General features: G+C 34.1%; 1 protein-coding gene across 1 annotated transcript in view; it reads left to right on the forward strand.

Moving 5' to 3' along the window:
* BTBD8 (BTB domain containing 8) overlaps positions 1 to 24801 on the forward strand; it is a 78429-nt gene extending 53628 nt beyond the window's left edge. The window contains exons 8-18 of the mRNA XM_081144974.1: positions 1125 to 1213; positions 1643 to 1745; positions 7730 to 7912; positions 8577 to 8714; positions 9615 to 9744; positions 12167 to 12228; positions 16791 to 17484; positions 17730 to 17817; positions 18214 to 18353; positions 19872 to 22169; positions 23445 to 24801. Coding sequence (XP_081001100.1) covers positions 1125 to 1213; positions 1643 to 1745; positions 7730 to 7912; positions 8577 to 8714; positions 9615 to 9744; positions 12167 to 12228; positions 16791 to 17484; positions 17730 to 17817; positions 18214 to 18353; positions 19872 to 22169; positions 23445 to 23911 — 4392 coding nt within the window. The 3' untranslated portion in view covers positions 23912 to 24801. The remainder of the gene's footprint in view (positions 1 to 1124; positions 1214 to 1642; positions 1746 to 7729; positions 7913 to 8576; positions 8715 to 9614; positions 9745 to 12166; positions 12229 to 16790; positions 17485 to 17729; positions 17818 to 18213; positions 18354 to 19871; positions 22170 to 23444) is intronic.
* The last annotated feature ends 126 nt before the right edge of the window (positions 24802 to 24927 follow it).

The following is a 24927-nucleotide window of genomic DNA, read 5'->3' on the forward strand; positions in this document are numbered from 1 at the left end:
CTTTTTAATTCTTGTGTTTACTTTTAAGTTTTTCAGACTTCTGGGGGCTTTTAGGTTGTCAAGTATGCCTGTACCAGTAGTCTGTTCCCTCATTCTAGTTTAATACTCTCACCTAAACTGGATCAGAAAGCCAACTTTTTTGATAGAGTTATCACTGTAAAATCTGTATCAAGATAGTCATTTCTGTTTTTAGGACAACTTAAGAGTACCTCCAGTTATCCAAAGGGAACAGCTCAATTGTTAATATGCAAAGCAAAATATTTATATTAAATTTCTTAAACACTAATATAACACTTTAAGGAGAATGGTATTACACAGCCAAATTAATAACAATGCATAATTTAAAAAGCTGGAAATCACTGAACTTATTAGGACTATGCTGGAGGCATTTCTGAAGAAACTTTTGCTCTTCTCTGAGAGTAGTAATCTCCAGAAGGACACATTTAGAGACTATATACACAAATTGGCTGATTGCTGGTCTTTATTAAGTGTATAAACCCTAAACCACAATCAATATGTACAAAGAGAAGTTGAACTCTGTTCACCCTAATGAGAAATAGATATGTTTAGGAACACAGTCCAAAAACTGAAAATATGTGACACGGGCAACATGTAGCACAGAGGCGTAATGAAGAGCAGTAAGTTGTTTTCACTACATTTATCTACATTTTATTTATTTGTTATTTTAGTTCATTACTTCTGTATATGTGCTTTTAAAATATATGTTATATAATTACGATGTAATTAAATTCTATCATTTTATCTGAGGTCAGTGTAGGACCTTCCATTGCACATGTACTTAAAGTTATATTTGTACTTTAGGAAGCAGATTAGATCAAATGATCATATTGCAATGTGATGTGCTAGAAATTATTATACCACTTTTACTTTAAAAAATTAAAGCTAAGTGAAATTAGAATAGAAATTATGTATATTCTGGCAGCTAAAAGATCTCAAATGCTATTCTATAAAACTAGAAGTTATTAGTGATACTTGATTTTAAAAGAATAACAGACTTTTTCATTACACATATTTATTCTGCAATGTAGGTAGTATATGAACCAAATAATTATAGCTTCTGTAAGTTGAAAAAGAAAAAATATAGTGTTTTCTATCAATTTCAGCCTGTCCCCAGAAGCTTGGCATCTATACTAGAATGCCTGATAATTGCTCATTCAGTTGGAGTGGAAAGTCTCTTTGCTGACTGCATGAAGTAAGTGATTTGAAGTAGTGCTGATACTGTTAATTTAGGGATTTTGTTCTTTCATTCTCCTAATTTTCTGGGAAATTTTAGACTTGGCCAGTTTTCTTGGGCACAATATATGTAGCTTAATGCTTAACTAGTTGTAACAATTGAAAAGACGTATTGATTTAGATATTACTCATGGTGCTTGGAATCAATTTTATTTTAGCTCAACCATTGTTATTTATGTTAAAATCCATGTACATTATTCCAAAGTGGATTTAAAATATCCGTTTATTGAAAAGATTGCATACTCAAGTCCACTAAAGAGCTCACAAAGTTAACTGTAAGAGTTAGTCAAAACATATATATGTACACATTGAAAATGCAAATATTGTTGAATATTTTAATGAAAAATATTTTCTTCTCTCTAACTTGGAATTCTTTGGTTTATAACAGGTGGATTGTAAAGCATTTTGCAAGGTTTTGGTCTGAGAGAAGCTTTGCTAATGTACCTCCTGAGATTCAAAAACATTGTCTTAACATGTTGATTCAGTCCTTAGTAAGTATAACCTGAATACCCTTGTTTGTGTTTGTCTTCAAGAAGTTAGAAGTTTATTCAGTTTTGTATAGGTACTTTCAATATTTTAAGTATAAATGTGGGACTATTTATAAAAGCAAGATGAGAGAACCAATTCTAGATAACGCAGAACCAATTCTGATAACCTATCCTTAAGATTCTGTTCCTGTGTACCAAATTCATTAGTCAAGGCTCAGTCAGGGAAGCAGAGAGGTATATATTGGTTCATGAACAAAAGGCACATGGTACCAGGGATGAAGGTTATATATTGGCTCAGCAACATGGACTTCCACTCACTAAGGTGGATTTGGATATAACACTGAAACTCTTCTGTGGCAACATTCCCCAAGAGGACCATCTGTCTACCTGGTGGCAGGTTAATTACATTGGACTTCATCATGGAAAAGGTAGTGCTGTGTTCTCAGTGGAATAGACATTTGCTCTGGATATGAATTTGCCTTCATTGCTCCTCGTGTTTCTGCCAAAGCTGCTACCCACAGACACACAGAATGCCTTTTCCACCATTATGGTATTTCACACAGCATCACTTCTTACTAAGAAACTCCACAGCAAATAAAGTATAGCAGTGGGCCCATGCTCACAGTTTCACTGGGCTTATCATGTTTCTTCTCATCCTGAAGCAACTGGGACATGGCAGAGCTTGGTAGGAATTGAGTGCCTGTGCTTCCTTTAGCAATACCCAGCCTCTAGGATGCTCTAGGTTTCCTTTTTGGCCCTGCTCCCTGGCAAAAAAGAGAGCAATGACATGTCTTTGGGGGAGGTGTCATCAGATTGGGATGGCCATGTGGGAGCCACCTGGGTCATCGACTCAGTGCCTTGTTCCAAGGACTGTAGTTTTATTGCTTGCTATTTTGCATTAGTTTCTTTGATTAGTGAATAGTTATTTCTTGTTCATGAAGGCAAACAAATGGCCCAGCTGTAATGCAGTTTAACAAGTGGAAACATCATTTACCACTACCACTGCTACTATCACTGCTACTGCTACCACCACCGCCACCACCACCTCCGCCGCCGCCACCACGAGGAGGAGCAAACGGAGGAGGAGAAGGAGTGGTAGTAGTAATAGTAGTAGTATTTAGACCTTTACAGTTCAAAAAATACTTTTTATTTTTTTGAAATTTTGTATAAGACAGGTACTGTTATCTCCATTTCACATATGAGAAAGGAGATTCAGGGAAGTAAGTGCTTTATTCAAATTCACAGTGTCAGTAGATGACAAAGCCAGGTCTTAAAACCAATTGCTGCCATTCTCTCAATGTGAGCAAAGGTTTTTTATTTTTGGAGAAGTGTGGGCCTACATATAGATCAGTGGAACAGAATAGAGAGCCTAGAAATAAATCCACGCCTTTATGCTCACTTATTTGACAAAGGAGGCAAGAACATACAAAGGGTTAAAGACAGTCAGTCTGTTCAATAAATGGTGTTGGGAAAATTGGACAGATATGAACAAAAAATTAAGCTAGACCACCTTCTTACAGCATACATAAGAATAAACTCAAAATGGATTAAAGACTTAAAATGTAAGACTCAAAATTATAAAAATACAAGAAGAAAAAGGCAGTAAAATTTTGGACATTTCTCAAGCAATATTTTTTCTGATATATCTCCGTGAGCAAGGAAAACAAAATAAAAAAAAATAAGAAATGGGACTACATCAAACAAAGTATTTGCATGGCAAAGGAAACTGTTGCCAAATGAAAAGACAACCCACTGAATGGGAGAACATATTCAACAGCGATACATCTGATAAGGTGTTACTACCCAAAATTTATAAAGAACTTATACAACTGACCACGAAAAAACATAGAATCCAATTAAAAATGGGAAAAGAACCTGAATAGACACTTCTCCAAAGAAGACATACAGATGGCCAAAAGATATATGAAAAGATACTCAGCTTCACTAATCATCAGAGAAATGCAAATTGAAACCACAATGAGGTATCACCTCATCAACAAACAAGTGTTGGTGAGGGTGTGGAGAAAAGGGAACTCTCATGCACTGTTGATGGGAATGCAGGTTTGTGCAACCACTGTGGAAAAACATTATGAAGTTTCCTCCAAAATTTCAAAATAAAACTGCCTTATGACCCAGCGATTCCACTTCTGGGAATATATTTGAAGAAACCCAAATTACTTTTATTTATTCCTGGGAAAGGTATAAATTATCACATCTTTTGCTGTGTTTTTCAAACTTTTTTCACTGTGACCCAAAGTGCATAGTTTGTTGTTGTTTACATTGTAACCCAGTACACTCACACGTATAGAATGGAAATCATTTTCCTAAAAGAATGGTTACCATTATTACATATAATATACTGGTATTTTCTATTTTTCTCTTCTTTCTTTCTCTCTTTCTGCTATTTTACTTTGCTTTGTAATGCTGATAGTGAATCACTAAAAATACATATTTCTCTTCATTGCTGGGAGAGGAGTCTACAGTTTGCAAAACAGTGCTCTATTGCAGATACGTTGCTAATGTTTTGGGGTACTCTGGTTCTCCTCCTCATATCCTCTTGACCCATGTGTATGCTCCAGCCATTGCTGCAGCATCCAGCTGCACATGGGTATAATCTGACATCACTTCCTTTCAGCCACATCACACTTATTTCTCACTCTCTATCCTGGGGCTTCGCTACTACTACCCACACAGTAATCTACAATTCTGGAGTTCTGACACCTTGCAAACCTGGAAGTAAAAGGGAGTTAACTCCAACCAACAAGCTTTGACCAATGGGATATGGAAGCTCATGGGTAAATGTTTCACTGTTCTGTCCTTTGGGTGAATAATCAAGTGCAGTCTCTGTGACTTTTCAGAGGGTCCCCAGAAAGATTGAGCCCTAGTTGCTTATGATAGTGCATGCTATATCAGTACTTCTCAAACTTTATCTATAAAACACTTCAGGATCTTGGTTACGTGTAGATTCTAATTCAGTAAGCCAGGGGTAGAGCCTAAGATTCAACATTTCTAACAAGCTTCAGGCAGTGGTAATGCTGTGGATAATACTTTGAGTAGCAAGAATCTAGAAAACATACCCTTCCATTGCCTTTCCTTCCTTTCATGTTTCTCCCAGTGCCTCAAGTCCTCTTGGAATCACTTCTCAAAATAAACTATGTGCATACAAGCGTGTTTCTCAGACTCAGTTATTAGGCAGACCCAGTCTAAGACAAGCAATATTGACCCAGGAATGCTATTTTTAGGAATTTATCCTATAGATATATTTACATGTGTGTGAAATAATGTTATCTATGACTATCACATTACAACAGTAGTAAAAAATTGGAAACAACATAAATGTCCATAAGAGGACTGGTTGAATAACTTGATATATCCATATTATGAATTGTTACATAGTTTGTTAAACAATAAAAAAAAGTTCTTTATACACTGATAAGAAAAATATTCCAGATGTATGCTGAGTGTAAAAGACAAGGTACAGAGTACTGTGCATGTTAATGCCTCCATTTGGGGAAAATAAGGGGAAAATTATATATATTTGTGTTTGTATATACATAACTCTGGAAAGATACAGAAAATAATGATTGGAACAAGGGAAAATGGATGGCTTGGGACAGGAAGAAGAGGGAGACTTCCCTTGGTAATGCCCTTTATATTTTTTGAAGTTTGAATCGTGTGTTCTGTTAACTATTGAATTAAAATTTTATGTGCTTGGTCTAGAAGTGTGTTACATTTCTTTCTTCTTTGAACCTCAGGATACTCTGACATTTAATGTTATCATGGATTCAGATCAGTATGAAATAAGATCACATACCACTTATGTTATCTTTTATGTCCACAAGTTAAATTATGACAACTGTACTCTATATCTGTATTTTGAAAAAGATATTACTGTCATAGAACATAACATTTGTATGTAGTAAACATTTTGTAGATACCTGCCAGTTTATTTGAATACCCTACATTTGGCACTACTGCCAGAAAAATCCCTATAGTATAGCAAATTGAGCTTATTGCCTAAAACTCTTAGTGTTGCAGTTATTCAGGAAATCACCAGAGAGAAGGATAATGGTACTAAAATAATTTTAAAAGAATTATAGCAAAGTATGGTTTCTTTTTACTGTAATAAATAAAGCAGGGGAAGTATGTTTTTAAAAAATACTTGATAAATGGGTGAAAAATTTAAAGTCTTGATGTTCAAGAATTAAACTTAATTTAGCTTAGGAACTGACTTATAGACTGAGTCTCTGATAATGCTAAGAGATCAACAAATATTTGAGTGTCTACTATGCCCCAGTTCTATACTAGGCCCTGGGGATACAATGATGAGCCAAAAACAGACATGGTTTCATACCCAATAAACATGCAGCTTATTGGAGAGCTGGATATTAATCGTCATTATGTTCATTATTGAATAATTGCATATGAACGAAGCAATCTAAAGAAAAGGGAAAGATTCTCTGATGACATGTATAAAGGAAATCTGATCTAGGTACAGGAGTCAGGGAAGAAATAGTGCTTGAGTTGAGATCTAAAAGCCACAGGGGATGTGCAAAGTTTACATCACACAGCCTATGTTAAGGATTTCAGGCTGTCAGATTTATCAGTTATCTATTGCTATGTAACAAACCACCCCAAAACTAAGTGGCTTAAAACTACAATTCATTATTTCTCACAATTCTGTGAGTTGACTGGATGATTCTTTAGCTAATCTTGCCTGAGCTCAGTCCTGCAGCTGTTTTCAACTGATTGCTATGTTGGAGGCTGTTCCATGTGGTCTTTCTTACCAGGACTCTGTATGACCTCATAGCCCCAGAATTCCAAGAGGGTAAAGACAGAGCTGTGCCCAGCTGGCGCGGCTCAGTGGTTGAGCGGCAGCCTATGAACCAGGAGGTCATAGTTTAATTCCCGGTCAGGGCAGTTGCCTGAGTTGTAGGCTTGATCCCCAGTAGGGGGCAGGCAGGAGGCATTGGATTGATGACTCTGTCGTCATTGATATTTCTACCTCTCTCTCTGAAATCAATAAAAACATATTAAATGAAAAATTAAAAAAAGAGCTGCAAGGCTTTTTGGGGCCTAGGCTCGGGAACTTGCACACCACCACTGTTGGTTTGAGCAGGTGAAAAGGCCAGTCTTAGACACAGAGGATGAGGAAATAGATTCCACCTCTTTGATGGATGGGGGTACAAAAAATTTGTGGCTGTTTTTCAGTCTACTACAGTCTTTCAGGTAACTGTTCAATAATAATTACTAGCAAGCATTGTTTGAAGAACTAGAAATTAAACATGAATAAGATATAGTGATTTATAAATTGTTACTTTTTTTCTTTTCCTTGGAGCCTGTGGTAGTTGTGTATTGTCATTCCATTTTCCATAGAGATTAGTATTTGTGAACATTTTTTCCTATGGTATAAAAATGAATCATCATTAAATGAATAAAACATAAAAAGAGGGGTCTTAACTAATTAGAGAGGAGGGGGAAAACCACTGGGGATTAGAACTAATTTTTAGCTTTTATAAATTTGTAATAAAGAACATGTATTTTATAGGCATAAAAGAATTAAGGCTATGCTAGTGTAGCCATGCAATTATGAATGATATCTATAAGGACAAAAAATTCATTCAGTAGTGAAAATCTCAGGAAAGTTTTTCTTGTGGTTATAACTTTGCTTTCAGGTTTTTGTTTGTTTTTTAAATTTATCTTTATTCCCCTTTTTCCCCACATTGTCCCTTTCCCCCTCCCAGGTTTCAGGTTTATTTTAGCTGTTTTTTAAAGATTTTTTTCTAAGCTCAAAGTTTGCCTTTTGGATAATTCTGAATAAATGAATAAATATTACATGTAATACTAATGATAAAAATATTTGCTACCTGAAATTTTGGGTTTTTTTGCAGAAAGCATCACAAGAAAACAAAAGTAATTGATTTGCTTAGAAAATTATTTTATGAGCAATAGTCTAACTTTTTTCCAATATTTTTTTAAATTATAAGAATGATAAGAATGCTGCTTTTCTTCTGATGGAAAGTGACAGGCTAATCATCAGTTTACCCAGAGTGAAATGGACAGAAGCAGCACTGACTATGGCATCTCAGCTACAGGAAGAATGCATTGCATTTATTATAGAAAACTTCTCAAAGATCATTCAAAGTGAAAATTTTGCTCTTCTCTTACAGGTACTATGTCTAAAATTATAATCCTATATTTAGTTTCATCTTTGTGTTCAGATTATAATTACGCAAGAGTTTTTAAATGCAGGTTGTCATTGATTAAATTAGTATGGCTTAAATAAATTTCATAGCAGATGGTGGGTTTGCATAGGATTTAGAGCAGTGATGGACAGAATTTTTGGCTCACAAGATAATGAAGGCAGGAGGGGAGAGGTTTGAGTACCCTGGCAAGGCCTGATATAACTCTAGCCATTTCTAAGCCTCTATCAGCATAAGCCATATTTTAAAAACCAAAGTCATAAAATAATGTTTTGGTCACTAATACAGTTATGGTCCATGCAAATTTCTTTGTTTTCTTGGCGACCCACTTTCTCTAAATTTATTCGTTGAATAAAGAACTTCTGCTTATTTCTAGCCTCTATTTTAGGACAATTTTGTGTGTGTGTGTGTGTGTGTGTGTGTGTGTGTGTGTGAAGGTATTTTTAACAATGGAAAGGGATTATTATAATAATAGTTATAATAATTATGTTATTATTAACAGAGGAAATAAGATTTCTGGTTGATTTCATATAGTCAGTTATGATGAATGGTCTTCTGTTATGCCAGACTTTTATATTTCTTACACATTTTACATGTATTCCTATTAAATATCAATTTCTATGTTTCATAGTCACAAGCAATGAGCAGCACAGCTGATCTGTTGGACAAAATTTTAAAGGCAATTGAAGAAAACATTACCACTGAGAATAGTTGCACTCTTCTTATGGCTCTGGACATGTTACTGAACTCTGACAGTACAAAAGAAATGGTATTGAATGTAATAAAGTTCATTACAGTGGTATAACATTTGAACTGTTTTAAGATTTTTTTAAAAAATACACATATTTTAAATGGTGCTTGGTTCATTGAAATTAGGCAATTGCTACGTGGGGATTGGTTAAAGTCTCTACTTTTGTGTATATTTGAAGTTATTTTATAGTACAAAAGTACTTAAATTTTTATTTACCTCCAAATGAACATATTATAAAAGTTTAGAACTTGGCAGTTTTACTCGCTAATCCTAGACATAGTTTGGTACTTAACAATATTAATTGGTATAGCATAACTCCAGTATTTCTCTCTGGTCACCGCTTTAAAATTCCTAAATATAAAATGTAGAATTTAAAATAATTTTTAAGAAATTTTAATCATCAGTATCTTTTATTTTTATAGTATATTCTTTATTCATTTTTTGTCTTAAAGTAATCATATTTAAAATAGGATTGACTGGGGAAAATCAAAGTTAAAATATTACTTATTTTTAATGCAGTTAATGGTAATTACTAAGCTGATTGCAAATTATTGACATTTTATATTTGTTTAACAAGAATGATAAAAAAATGTCATCATACTTATTACTATTGCATAGAGTATTTGACCTTGTAATGTCATAGTGAATTTAAAAAGGCTGAGGAAGGTATTCATGTAAAGGCCATTGGTGGTTTAAAATAATGTTTGGTTGAAAGGATAAGGTTTAGCTTCATGTTCACTGTAAAATTCTGTTGTGAAGAGTAAGTCTTCATAAATAACATGTACCCGACGATCTTGAAAATCTTAAGTGATGACATCATTGATCTAGCTTAGGAATAAGTAGATTCGGAAAGGAATAATGACTGGTTGCTATGACAATGTGGCTCTCACCAGCTGCTGATTTGTTGCCTGAACGCAGGGTTTTACGTGCAAGATCCAGGCTCTGCGTGATAAGCTGTGGATCTTCCTGGTTCAGTCTTTCTATGCTGTTCGTCACACAGAAAGCTGGAAGCTGATGAGCACAGATGATCAACAGAAAATCCAAGCAGGTATGTTAGCCTTGAGATGTTTTTATTCTTATAATCATTGTGACAGGATATTTTGAGGGGATTCTAATAAGTGATAGGATTAATGTTTGTTTGCTTCTGTTCAGTAATAGCTTGCTGATTAAAATTAGTGATAGTATGTTTGGACAGTTTTAATAAATCATGCTTTTTTTGCTGTTCTTAGAAAATGAAACTCATTTCATTATATGTGTGTGTATGTATAAATTATTTATCTTACTTTGTATTAGCAACAATGTTCCAGCCAAATTTGCTTAAAAGCATTCTTGTTTTACTTAAAGAGATTGATTAGAAGAGTAGGAAAATGTCATCCATACAGAACAGATTACCAAGCATCATACTTTCTCTTCCTTTTTAAATATATTTTTTTCATAAAGCTTTTCCATCTTTTGCACATGATACCCTTTCTTGTGGTTTTTGCCTAGATTAGATGGGTTAATTTCACAATTGATTGGTTCAGTGATATGGTCTGTGCTATTGCGGAGTGTCCCTCAGGAGCTACACAGTGGTCTCTGACATTTAATAGGTACCATTTGAAACATTAGCCTTAAACAAAAGATGTATATAGCTCAGAATGTGTGTGTGTTTCAAAAATATTAAAATGAAATGTTGAAGGTATGGAACTAAAAATGGCTTCGTGACTATTTTTGGGTTAAAGCAGGTGCCTTAGAAAAAATACTGGCAGATTCAGCAAGTGTACTTTGAAACATTTTAAGTTAAGAGACTAGAGACTGTATTTTATGAAGCAAACATTTTTGTATTATAAACCATGGAAGCCATATGTGATATAACATATTCTTGATAGTACATAGATATGTTAAATTCTTTTGTGGTTCAGTCAGAATATGATTTGCTGTGTCTGGTGTTATGAGCATAACATAATAGTGTAGCTAGATGTGATCTCAAGAACACTTTCAAAGAAATTCCAACCAAAAAAGATAAAACGACAAAATCATGGAAAAAACAAAAATCATGAGGTCTTTAGAAATTGGAAATTTTTTCCTTGTGACTTTTGATACTTAATTTTAGATAACAGTTAATCTTTACTATAAAATCTGTACAATGTAAAGAAATAAGATAGGCATTTCCTGAGTAGGTGGTGTCACTCAACTCTCTTCTGATTGGCAGTTAACTTTATTTTTCGCCGTTTTACAGGATTTCATACTTAAGTTAAGCCTCAAACTGTGTTCTTTATCTTAATTCTTCAAAGTGCTAATTAAAATGACATGTAAATACATATATATACATACACATATCTAAAACAGAATATTATTGGTAATCCAACTAATTGTCAAAAAGAATTTTTCAATCTATTGCATTTCATCAGTGTAAAAATGTTTCTTAAATCTTAAATGTGTTGAATTATAATTACTCCTGACTTATAATTATTGTATTGGGAAACCCCAGAGAAAGGGGTGATTCTAGGTTATCTTCCTATTCTAGTGAGTTACTGACCTGTGGGAGAAATCATATATTCATGTCTCCCTGTGTATTATTGTGCAAAGTCATTTGCTCACTATAAATCAGTTTTGATAATGCCATTTCTGTGATCTTGCTTTGTCTTTTTAGCACAGATCCTAGAGAACAGAGATGGTAGAAGATGCATCGTAGAGTAACAAATAATTTAATGAATTTTTCATCAGTTTTAATAAAAATAAAATAATTTTTGGAAATTATATGTATTTCTTCAAAATATATTTTAGAGCTCCATAACCTTCAAAAGGCAAAAATTCATTAGGTAAACTGTATTTATAGCTCCTTCACCATTATTCCTATATATTTTCCTGATGTCATTCAAATTCTTATTTGAAGAACATAAACATGACTCCCCCAGTAATTTCCGTATAAACCTAATCTATAAAATGAATATTTATGTAATTCTAAAGAGAATATGAGTTTGAGGATTGTTTCTTGTTTTATTTCAGCGGAACCTTATTTTTTTCTCTCTTCTCCTTCCTTATACACCTGCAAAACCAGAAAATATCTATACTGTTAATTTAAACAGTAGTTTTACAATTTTTAGAATAACATTTTCTCATATTTAATAGTTTATAGAATATTACATTTGCCACAATATAACTTTTTTTTGAAATTTGGGATACAAAATGAAACCAGTTATCTCTAAAATTTTATAGCTTGAGAAATTTTTGGTTGCTATCAATGCATGAATCTTCTCTGTGGGATTTTATAGTTCTCATTTATTAATTTTAATAATAAAATTCATAGGCATCAAAAAATAAGATTCAAAATGTGGTTTTTAAAAAAAAATTTTTAAATATAGGAAATTGTCTATGTACTAGATTTTCCATCTAGACATAATCTTTTTGTACTAGTATACTATTTTCCCTCTAATTCTGTGTTAATAATAGTACCTACTATAAAAATAAATTGCTGTTTCTTTTTACAGCTGCATTTGACAAAGGTGATGATCGAAGACTTGGTAAAAAGCCTATATTCAGTAGCTCTCAGGTAAACTTTTAAAATTTTATAGGTCCAAATGAAAAAGGATACCAAATAATTTAAATTTTATTATTTTGTATTTCAAAATAATTTGTAAAAATCAATTCTTTCATTAATTAAAGCTATTTCTTAATGGAAATAATTTTTGAGTCTTTTTTTAAATCAAGTGAACATTTCATAAATTTTTTAATAATGTGAATTTTTGACATCCAGCTGGCATAGAAAGTGTAATGTTGTCTGCCTTTTTTATTTCCTTGAAAACCTTTTTTGGCAGCTAACATATTGGAGCTATTCCAGTAGATCAGAAAATGTCTAGAATTCTAGACCTAATTCATGTCTATTTTTCTAATTAACCTATTTCTTACAAAAGAAATTTTGGGTTGTCCCAGTTTTCTCTATACTAAGATTTTAATTCATGTAATAAATATTTAGTGTGAAAAAGGCAGTAAAAAAAGTACAGTTGTATTTTACTTTAAAAGTTACTTGATATACTTACATGAGGTATCCAACGTAGTCAAACCCTTAGAAACAGAAAGTAGAATGGTAGTTGCCAGGGGATGGGAGGAAGTAGAGTTTCAGTTTTGTAAGATGAAAAAGCTTTAGAGATTGTTGCACAATGGGGAGCATATATAGTTAACCTTACTGTACTACCCACTTAAAAATGGTTAAGATGGGAAATGTTATGTTGTTTGTTTTTTACCACACACATAAATTATGTAGCATATTCATTATAATGTGAAATAGTTTTTGCTTCTCCAAAAATATTATTAATGATGGTTAGAGGTCCAAGCTAGCTAACTTACAGATGGTCACTCAATGATATATTTGAAGTATGAAATTATACTAACCTAGTATGTGCATTACAGTGATACGAGACATACATTGAGAGTTCCAGTTTTGAATGCAAAGAACATTCTGCCTTTGCAAAGTGGATTAGGGAATCTTTTCTTCCTCATTAGCCGGTAGATAAGAACCCACACAACTCTAAACCTCAACTGAGAGCTCTCATGGCTCGAGGCAGAGGTCAAGCTCCAGATGTCTTCTGTGAAAAACTGGGATGCTGGAGTTTGGGGCTAGGAAACTTCCTAGGGCTGTTTCCCAAAGTGTGTTCCACAGAATACCAGCTCCCTCATATGTTCCACCTAAGAACATGTAGCATCAACTAAGTTTGACAATTGCTGTACCCAGCAGCCCCTCTTAGAGACTGCTGATGCACACTGGCACCTTAAAGGTCTGAGAAACAACAGTAAGGAACACTGTTGATTTCCGTTTTATCCAAAATTTTCCCAAATTTTATAATCACAGAACACCACTAGACTCCTCCTTGGCCCCTTTTAGGCATATTATATAGTTATACTGAACATACTCTAGGACATGCACCTTATGACATTTTTTTCTGTGTACCAGCTCCCTGTTATCCCCTGTGGGTTTTTGTTTTTTTTTTAAGCCCCCAAGAATTAGCCTACCTGCCTTCCCTTCCCCTGTTCTACTAACTGTTATCCACCAGGCTTTTCCTCCTCCCTTGCCCTACAGCAAAATCGAACAGAGTCTCATTGTCCTTTCTTATCCCACTGACTTTCAGGTTGTCCAAGGGTTTATACTCTTAACTACAAGGAAGAAAACAGATTCAGATGTTTCCCTCAGAAAGGCAGTGGTCTTCCAAAATGGGTGCTGGACATAGGATCAGAAGAGTACAAATCTTGACTTCACATTTGTTAGCTGTATCATCTGTGAGCCCTAGTATGCTTATCTGTAGAATGCAGTGCTAAACCTAGCAGGATTGTTGCAAAAATTAAGTCAAATAATTTATGTGCCGTTAGCTGGTATGTAGTAAGTTCTCAATGTGTGTAAAATGAATAAATGTGTTTTCCAAAAGGAGATGAGATCTTTTGGAGGTAGGAGAAAGTTAGTAAGATAAGACAGAGAGAAGTTTAAGAAGACTGTTAGTATCGAAATACTTAACGGTAAAATTATATGGTGTCTGGGATTTGCTTCAAAATAAAACAGGGATAGTTATATATTAAACAAAAATGGCCCAGAGTTGATGATTGTTAAAGCTGGGTAATAGGTACATGGAGATTCATGATATTGTTCTGTCTTCTTCTGATTGTTCAAATTTTTCTATATAAAAAAGTTAAAAAACAAAACAAGAAGGAATAGTGCTAAAACCAAAAGGGTGTCTAAGAGGATTGCGTTAGAGGGTTACCCTCTTTTTATTTTTATCAATAGCATATGGTGACCATTCTCAGTTGGCCATTTGTATATAGATAATATATGTAAACTTTGCAGATGTAAGTCAGAGATTGCCTAGAAATGTGTATACATTGAATCCTCATTATGATATACTATGTTAATGTGATATTTCTAAAGGACTGTAGTTAGCCCATATACTACATAGACCTCACCTGTATCATGATGCTTTAATGATATAATAAATTAAGTAGGATCAGTCTTAAGGGTGGGAAGAGGTCTACTTGGTTTTAGGTATTAAAAATAAAAAATAAAATAAAGAAATATTTTTAAAATATTTTAAAAAATAAAGGGCCCTGGCCCGGTAGCTCCATTGTTTTAGAGTGTCATCCTGATAGCCAAGTTTGTGGGTTTGATCCCCAGGTCAGGACACATACAAGAATCAACCAATGAATGTATAAATAAGTGGAACAACAAATCTCTCTTTCTCCCTCCCTTCCTCCTTTCTCTCTCTCACTCTCTCCCCTTTCCTCTTTCTCAATGAGTTTTTACAAAAATAACGAGCCCTGGCCAGTGTGGCTCATTTGGTTGAGCGTCATCGCCATTTCAGTTCCAGGTCAGGGCACATCCCCAGGTTGTGTGTTCAGTCCCTGGTTGGGATGAGTACTGGAGGCAACCAATCAATGTTTCTCTCTCTCTCTCTCTCTTCCCTAGCCTCCCTCTCTCTAAAATCAATAAAAATATATTTAAAAAATAATGAAATAAAGAAATGTTTTTTGAGCTAAGATCTGATCAATAAAACAAAAAGTGAGGGCTAAGCGTATTTGACCTTTATAAATATTACACAGAATCCTAGAACACTGCATTGAATAGGACCAGTCTCCACCCTCTAGACATGCATAATCTGAGGCCCAGAGATATTAATGATTTCTTAGATATCCTAAGTCAGAGGCAAAGTTAGGACAAGAACTAATGTACTTAAAGAACAAAGTACTTTTGTTATCATACCTTGTTTTTTCCTAAACTTAGCCAGGTTATTATTTATTATGTGTGCGCGCGTGCGTGTGTGTATGGGTATGTGTGTATATTCACACTCACCCACATACATATGTATGTTATTTTTATCTTAGACAATATTTTAATGTAACTAGAAGCTTTTTATATTTAGAAATAATTTGACCTTGAACTGTATATCAGTATATGCTCGAGTTTAACATTCATCGTATTTTTTGTGTGTACCCAACGTGTGATGGGCACAGTGCTAAGGGATACAGAGATGAAGATAACATGGGCTTTGCCTCATACCACTACCATCTCATACAGCTTTCCAGAGCGGAGAAAAAGTATTCACATAAAAAACTGGAAATGTAATCTTAAATTTGTATTTTAAAGTTTCTACCAATTTTTTTTTTTAATTTTAATCTCACCTGAGGATTTTTTTCCATTGCTTTTCAGAGAGAGTGGAAGGGAGAGAGCAAGAGAGAGAGAAACATCAATGTGAGAGAAACACATCGATTGGTTGCCTCTGCGTGCACTCCAACCAGGGCCAGGGGTCAAGCCTGCAACCGAGGTACATGCCCTTGGCCTGAATCAAACCCAGGACACTTCGGTCCATAGGCCAACACTTTAACCACTGAGCCAAACTGGCCAGAGCTCTACTCATTTTTAAATTTTTTTGTTCCCTTCCATATCAAGGTTAGTTCTAAACAAAATGATTAAATAGGTGCCTTTGTCTTCAGTTCCTTTCTATTTTCCCTTATTACCTATTTTACCTATTTTTAGGATCCCTTTTCCTCTACTTCCTCCAGACAACCAATACTGTATTACTTACTGTCTTGTTTCTTCTCAAAACCAAACTTTTCGGATGTGATGTGTTATGTTTTTCAGGAACACAGTTTTTTTCTTTTTTAAAATGAGGACTCCAAGAAGTAAACCGTTCTTACCACAGAGCACAGAGGGTAAAATTCCTGGCGTTTGGGTTGAAGAGAGAATTTTTGGTGAAAAGCTTGATAATGTCTCTCAAATTATACCATATAGATGCCTACCTACTTAAAGCAGTAAATCATGAGGTCATGTCCTATTTCCATCCCTTATCAGCCTGTGATCATGGGTAAATCACATACTTGCTTTTATCCCCAGTTTTCTTGCCTAAGAAGTAGAGATAGCACGAGGAGTTAGCCATTTCATAGATCTGTTGTTAGGATTCAGTGAGATGATAGGAAAAAAGGGTTTTAGCACAGAACCTGGGATTGGACCCTCAGAAGCATTAGATGTTATCATTCACTCCAGGCATCCTGACACTGTTAGGTAGAGAATTACTATCATAACTTCATAAAGTTAAGTAATATGCCTTTTAAAATAGTGTTTTTTCTTCTTTGTAGCAAAGGAGACAAGTTTCTGACTCTGGTGTTATAAAAAACAAATCTTTGAGAGAAAAGAACAAGAAAGAGTGCTGGAGGTGCCCCTCTACGAATCAAAGGATGAAATCTGATGGATTAGGAGCATCTGGACATTCATCAAGTATTAATAGAAATACTGTAAACACAACTGTGAAGCATGACGACTTAAAGGAAAAGGGTAGTATAAAAATAGCACCTAAGATTACAAAAGAATTGAAATCTGGGGGGAAAAGTGTTTCTGGAAAGCCCAAAGCTATCATAAAACCCAAAACAGAAAATGATAATGCAAAGTCAGCAAACATGTCACCTAGTCAAGTTGTGGAGAGATCAGCAACAGCAACAACAAATGGACACAAACATGCATTAAATGGAAAAGGAGTGAGGAACCAAGAAGGACAAGTTACAGGTGCCAGACCCAAGGTACTCGCTGGAAACTTAAATGTGCAAGCCAGAGCAAAGCCTTTGAAGAAAGTGACAGGAAAAGATTCTCCATGCCTTGGCATCGCGGGACCCTCCAGCAGTATGGAATTACTGGTTTCCACTGAATGTCCAGATGAACCTAAGGAAAATGGATCAATAGGAGAAGAGAAGCCTTCTGGTCATGAACTGTCCTTTTGTGAATCTCCAGGACAGGCAGAAAAAAACAGTGTAGAAAGTATCAAAACTTCCACTGTAGGTGGGTTTTGGCACTCTAATTTTTAAAAGCCCTGGCAGTTAAAGTTCCTAGAAAAAAATGACCCATTTGAACTTTTATTTAGTTTCAAATGCAAAAAAAAAGTATGTACTTACATGTATTCATGCAGAGAACACAGTTTTTCCTTCAGTTGACATTTAATTTTGTTTATAGTGTCTGATCAGTGACTTTGTACATAATTGTTACATATTTGATATTCTTGTGACTCACTTTTTCTTAATTTACAGCAGTAAAATCTCGACCTGTTTCAAAAGTTACCAATGGAACTTCCAATAAAAGAAGCATTCATGAACAAGAAACTAATATAAATAATAGGTAAGTCTTCATTCATTGTTTTACCTGTACATTAGCTTTCTCTGAAAGGTAATTATATACTAACTTCTAGCTAGCTAAATATCTTAAAATATTTCTTCTTTTTTGTTAGAAAACTTAATGTATTTACACAATGATATTTTAAAACTTACTAAAGGAAGTATATTTATGCAAAATGATTGATGCAAATAATTTAAACTTGTTGCACTTGATTATGCATTGCTTTATCATACTTGATCTACAGTTTTATAAACTCAAAGACATATGAACATATTTTTTTTGTTTTCAGAAAAGATATTTTTTTATTTCCTTGAGGAAAAATATATTTCATGTATGGGTCTTTTAAAAGCTCATGGTTTGAATTTCAGTGTAATACTGAATGCAAATCATTTTTCTTAGTGTGCTAAAGAAGGTCACTAGCAAAGGATATAGTGAACCAATACCACAGGCACTTTTAAAGAAAAGAGGAAATGGCAATGGATGTGCTGCAGCTCAGCAGAGGACGAAGAATGTGCCTTCGAATCCTGCCAAAACTCAAGGTAAAGCTGCCATCGTCCTGGACTTGCTTCCGTGTTTAAAGTGAATAAGCAGAACTCTGATTTGGAACTTGAGCAGCAAAAAAGCAAGATGTAAACTGGTTGCACTTATTTTACATTCGTTTCTAGCTGTAGAAATGAGATTTTTTTTACTTTTCAGACAGGTATTTTGGTGTTCTGGGCTATTGGGTTGGTTTTTATTGTCTTTTGTGAGAGAAATAATTAAGGGAGTCACTACATTATCTGCATTTCTGATCCTTTTATATATTATGTCTATGTTTCCTCAAAGTTTCATTGATAACTAGGAATCCCATCTGCAAAACCGGCACTAAAGAGTTCTTGAAAAAGCAATAGCACAGTCTAGAGAGCTGCAGTACGTAAGAGGAAGAATTTTCCTCTGGAATCTGCTGTGCCTGTTGTTTTTCCTTGCTCTAAGAGAGAAAAGAGTGATGATCAAATTGCATAATTTGCTGACATAATAACTGATTTAAAAAATTAATTTGCTTTAGGTATTAGGAGCAGTTTATAAAATCCTAAAAACAATTTTGAGTTAAATAATGAATTAATATTGCCTGTCCGGTGTTGCTCAGTGGTTAAGTGTCGACCCATGAACCAAGAGTTCACCTCTTCAATTCCCAGTCAAGGCACATGCCTGAGTTACAGGCTCGATCCCTGGTAAGGGGTGTGTAGTAGGCAGCCGACCTATGTCTGTCATTGATGTTTCTCTCTCTCTCCCGTCCTCTCTCTCTAAAATCATTAAAAACATTGAGGAAAAAAAAAAATGAATTAATACTGAAAGTAAATAAAAAGGCAGAGAAAAATTATTCATGATCCAATTATAGTTAAAATTAAATATTTAAAACTATTTTGTAATTCTGTTTGACAGTGCTCAAAATATGATCTCTAGGACTTTAACCAGTATCAACAAATAAATTCCCAAAATTAATGCTCTTTCCCTTCAGTTACTAGGTTTAGTTTCAACTGCATATTTAAGTTATTAACCCTAATGAGCTACAATAATAATGATCTGGTTATGAAAAATAAATTAGTTTTATTCATGTTTGAGGAAAAAATTTGCAGCAGTTTTAACTTTCCTATTTTATAGTTAGCTTTATTTTCCTTTTCAGCTGTGTGGAATGTAATCTTTTTCCCCAAAAAATTTCAAAGGAAAGTCCCTTACTTCTATTGTGGTATAAGAAAATCAGAATTTTCCACCCCCATATATTTATGCAAATCCAGTTCTGGCATTAAGGATCAAGGCTCTTTACTTGAGGAAGAGAGATCCTATTTTAATAATTTTACTGAGACTATGGACTAGTTCCTTTATATTTATAACAGAAAAATATTTTCTTTTTTATTTTATTATACCACTAATTCCTAATCTATAATTGTCCATTTGATTGTTGATGTGTTACCATTCCATTGTTTTATTTTATTTCTTCTAAAGTAACTTAAAAACAAGTATTGAATTTCATTCACAAATTAGAAGGTATATTATATTTTTGAATTTCCTTTTCTTAGGATCCCAAGGAGAGTCACCAAATTCAGTAAAATCTTCAGTCTCTTCAAGGCAATCTGATGGAAATGTGACAAAGTTGGACCACAGTACAACAGATAAACATACACCTAAGAGAAAAATTGTCAAGCAAGGGCACACAACTTTGCCTAAGGTTAATGCAAAAGTAGTAGCAATACCTAAAAACCTAAATCAATCTAAGAAAGGTGAAACTTTGAATAATAAAGATTCAAAACAGAAAATGTTTCCTGGACAGGTCATATTGAAGACTCAGTCTTCTTCTCAAAGACCTTTAAAAAGTGAAACATCTATTGTCCAAAAAAGTAATAATAAGGGCAGTGTTACTGAACAGAAGCCTCATGGACCTCTAATTAACCTCACATCTGAAATCGGTGGTACAGAGGCATTCCAGACATCATGCACACCCGACCCACAAAAGCCGTTAAACAATCAGGAAAAAGAGAAATTTGTACTGGAATGCCAAAACATTTCAAATCTGGATAAATCAATAAAACATGGATTGGAATCAAGACAGAGTTGTTCAGATAAAACTGAAACAAAATTTTCCAGTCACAGAGAAACAGATAATTGCAACACAGCTAAACAACATTGTCATTCTGATGGAAGTGATAATGTAGATCCAAAATTTTATAGCACCATTGCCACAGAATCCATGATTTCAAATCCAAATGAAAACCTCTTGAACTCTAATCCAGTTTGTGATTTAGACTCAACAAATGCAGAGCAAATCTATTCAGTATTAGATAAGGAGAACCATGTAGGGAGAAAGGACATGGACAAAAAATCAAACGTTAAATGTGTGAAAGGTGTTTTACCTTGTGTTCCTGAAAGAACGAATGGTACCTCGCATACCATTCAAGACGACAGAAAATCTCAATTTCACGTAGAAGAGACAATTCCTAGTCAGTTATCTGATGGCTCTGCTATCAATGAAAACAAATATGCTACAGCAGACTCAGATAATTCCTCCAAGTGTTTTTTGGAACAAATATCAGGAAAAAATTCTCCTAAAGATATGGAAACAACAGAAACTCCAGAGAGCCATGAAAATCCAGAGGGTCCATTCATGAGTCACTGGAATTTGAGTACCGGTGTTCTGCATCAGGGAGAGAGTCCTGAATCTGACACTGGCAGTGCTACCACGTCCTCTGATGACATAAAGCCCAGGTCTGAAGACTATGATGCTGGAGGATCTCAGGATGATGATGGGTCAAATGACAGAGGTATTTCTAAATGTGGCACGATGCTGTGCCATGATTTTCTTGGAAGAAGTAGCAGTGATACCAGTACTCCTGAAGAATTGAAAATATATGATAGTAACTTAAGAATTGAAGTGAAAATGAAAAAGCAAAGTAGTAATGATCTTTTCCAAGTTAATTCAACAAGTGATGATGAGATTCCTAGGAAAAGGCCAGAAATTTGGTCTCGATCTACAATAGTCCACCCTAAGGAAAAAGAAAATATTCTAAGAGGCAGTGTCCATTTTGCTCAGGAAGTAGATCAGGTTTCTTCCTCAGCAGATGAAACAGAAGATGAAAGATCTGAAGCTGAAAATGTTGCAGAAAATTTCTCTTTATCTAACTCAGCTCCTCAGCATTTTCAGGGGATAATTAATTTAGCCTTTGAAGATGCAACTGAAAATGAAAGTCACGAGTTTTCTGCAACTAAAATTTTTAAGAGGTCCGTTTTACTTTCAGTAGATGAATGTGAAGAACTGGGATCTGATGAAGGGGAAGTGCATACACCCTTTCAGCCTTCTATAGATTCTCTTTCACCTTCTGATGTTTTTGATGGCATTTCTCATGAACATCCTGGAAGGACTTGCTATTCCAGAGGCTCACAAGAAAGTGAAGGCAGTATTTTAGAATGTAAACAAGATAAAGGCAATAGTGTATGTAAGAACGAAAGCTTTCTCTTGGGCATTAGTAGCATTGACCCTTCAAGAAAAGCTAAACAGAGTGCTTCGGCCACAGGAAAAAAGTATACAATTGATGTCCTGTCCAAAGGAGGCAGACAACTTCTCCCAGAAAATACAAAAGTAAACAATGGAAGCAATGTAGATGACTTTCAGCAACACAGCAGACTCTCAGATAGTGATACAAAATCTCAAGAAAGACCATGCCATTTGGAGCTTCATCAGAGAGAACCCAATTCTGACATACCAAAGAACAACTCTACAAAATCTCTGGACTCCTGTCGGAGTCAGCTTCTGCCTCAGGAAGGTCAAGTGAAAGAGAGCCATTCTACAGCTACCGAAAAAGCTAATATTGCTTTATCTGCAGGTAATGTACAGAAGTAGAAGTGTTAAATCCATAAGAAAATTAGTTTATAGAATTTTAAAATTGTATGTAGCTCTGAATGTTATATTTTAGTTAGCTAGAATAATTATTTAAGCAACAGATTTAAATTTTAAATGAAAACTTAAATTTCTTAATATTAAAATTAGCTAGTTACTCTTTATTGTTCACTTAAAATCCTAGTGCAGAATCAATATCTAGTAAAAATTTTGGTTATTTATTAGAGCTAACTTACTCTTAAGAGATTTTACATGAAAGAATAAAGAGAAAAACTTAGTTTGCTGTAATTTACTTATTTCTAATTTAACATAGGAATTGACTATCAGAAATTTTATTATACATTGGATATGATTTATGGACTATGCTAGTATATATCTAAGAGGTCTGTGCAATAACTATAGTAATATGTAACTAAAAGCACTGAACTATTTTAACTAGATTAATTATTGCAATTTATATACATTTTACAGAGATCAAGACTTTAAGGATCACTATAATTCTATTCTAAAGTTTTCAAGTAAAAAGATAAATTTCCTAAGAGATTATATTTAGAAGCAATGATAATATATGAAAAAGCCCAGGCTTATTTCATATGTACAGATGATTTCCTGTCTAATTGTTTTGTGTTTGTCGTCCTTATTATAGTAAATTAATAACCCACATTTAAAATATGCAATAGTCGCTGACTGAGTAGCTATTGTATATCAGAACTAAGAAATATACTGATCAATAGTCCCTGTTCAGCAAAATGACAAGAACAGAGGGCTCCTTAAAGTTGTACTTTTTTGTTTGTCCTTGCTGGCATCCTCCTTTGCATGTGCAATATACAAATAAGGCTTTAGATAAGATGTATTTATTCTCCTGCTGGAACTGACTTACCTTAAAAGTCACCATCAAACAGCCATGTCTTTTTTTTTTCTCTTTAAGTTTTTGTAGTGAATTAGATACATGTGCATATTCTGTGTTTATGTTTAAATAATTTCTATTGTTTTCTGTATCATAAGTTTTCAAATTAAAGTATGGAAAAATATTGTTAGTTACCAATTTTGATTTTGCTGCTAAACATTATCTTTGAGTTGTTTTGTTTTTAAAAATAGAAAAAGAAATGCCTCAAAAATCTTGTCAGTTTTGTATAAATGTTATTTTTCCCATTCTATGTTGTTGGGTTTTTTGGACTATAACTGTTATATTGTTCTACAGAACTCTGAGGGTACCAACATGTGCAATTTTTACATTGTGTAGTATTATGAATTATTTCAGGAGACATAGATGATTGTGATACACTGGCACAAACCTACATGTATGACCATCGGCCTTCAAAAACCCTCTCTCCAATATATGAGATGGATGTAATAGAAGCATTTGAGCAGAAAATGGAATCAGAAACACACATTACAGACATGGATTTTGAAGATGATCAGCACTTTGCAAAACAAGATTGGACACTATTAAAGCAACTGCTCTCTGAACAGGATTCAAACTTAAATATTACAAATTCTGTTCCTGAAGACGTAAATTTAGCACAGTATCTAATCAATCAGACACTACTTTTAGCACGAGACAGCTCAAAACCTCAGGGTAAAGCACATGCTGACACTTTGAACAGATGGAGTGAACTAACGTCTCCACTTGATTCCTCCGCAAGCATCACCATGGCTAGTTTTTCCTCTGAAGAATGTTCACCCCAAGGGGAATGGACAATTCTGGAACTGGAAACCCAGCATTAAGAGTACTAAGACTTTGGAAAATTTTGAACTATGCCACCCCTTTATTTTTTGATGTTTATATTTCCAAATGATAATTACATTAGCCAGAGATACCCAGTCCTTAATATTGAGGGAGTCTTTCCAATTTATTGAAGTAAACATAGTTTATTTATTAACATATCACATATAGAAAACAAGTTTTTCTTAAATTTTTGAGCATGTTTTATTATTAGAAAAATTAGAAGACTATAAGGAAGCTCTTCAGTTTTCCTTTCCTTACTGGTCATTTGTTCACTTACCATTCAAGACTTTAAAATGTGAATGCACAAGTAGACCTGTTCCTTTACTTTTTGCTCTGCATATGGTAACATAGTAATTTAACAATAAAAAAACATATTGTGCTTGTGTCAATTAATGTAGAGCTAATCTGTGAGTAACATTCAAACTTTGGTTGGTGGTTGGTGTGGTTGAGGCCGACAGCTGAATATTAGAAGAAACCTTGCAGGTATTATGGTAAGTGAAATAAGTCAGACACAGAAAGACAAATACCGTATGATTTCACTTATGTGTGGAATCTAAAGAACAAAATAAATGAACAAACAAAACAGAAGCAGACTCACAGAGAGAACAGACTGATAGTTGCCAGAAGGGACAGGGGTTTGGGGCTGGGTGAAAAAGGTAAAGGGATTAAGAAATACAAATTGATAGTTACAGAATAGTCACAGGGATATAAAGTACAGTATAGAGTCAATAATATTGTAATAATTATGTAGGGTGCCAAGTAGGTACTTGAAATATTAGGGGGATCACTTTGTAAAGTATATGATTGTCTTAACCACTACGCTGTACACCTGAAACTAATATAAAATGAATGTCAACTAATTGAAAAATAAAAATTTAAAAGTAATTTTAAAGAAAAAAAAAACTCTTCACTTCCCAACAATTCAGGTCTAGGAAACTGAAGTTAAATGCATCTCAAATTTCAGTCACATTGTTATTAGAAAAGTGAAATGGAATCCCTTTTAACTCTAAATGTT

Source organism: Miniopterus schreibersii (genome assembly GCF_964146895.1).
Source record: "Miniopterus schreibersii genome assembly, chromosome: 8".
NCBI lineage: Eukaryota > Metazoa > Chordata > Mammalia > Chiroptera > Miniopteridae > Miniopterus > Miniopterus schreibersii.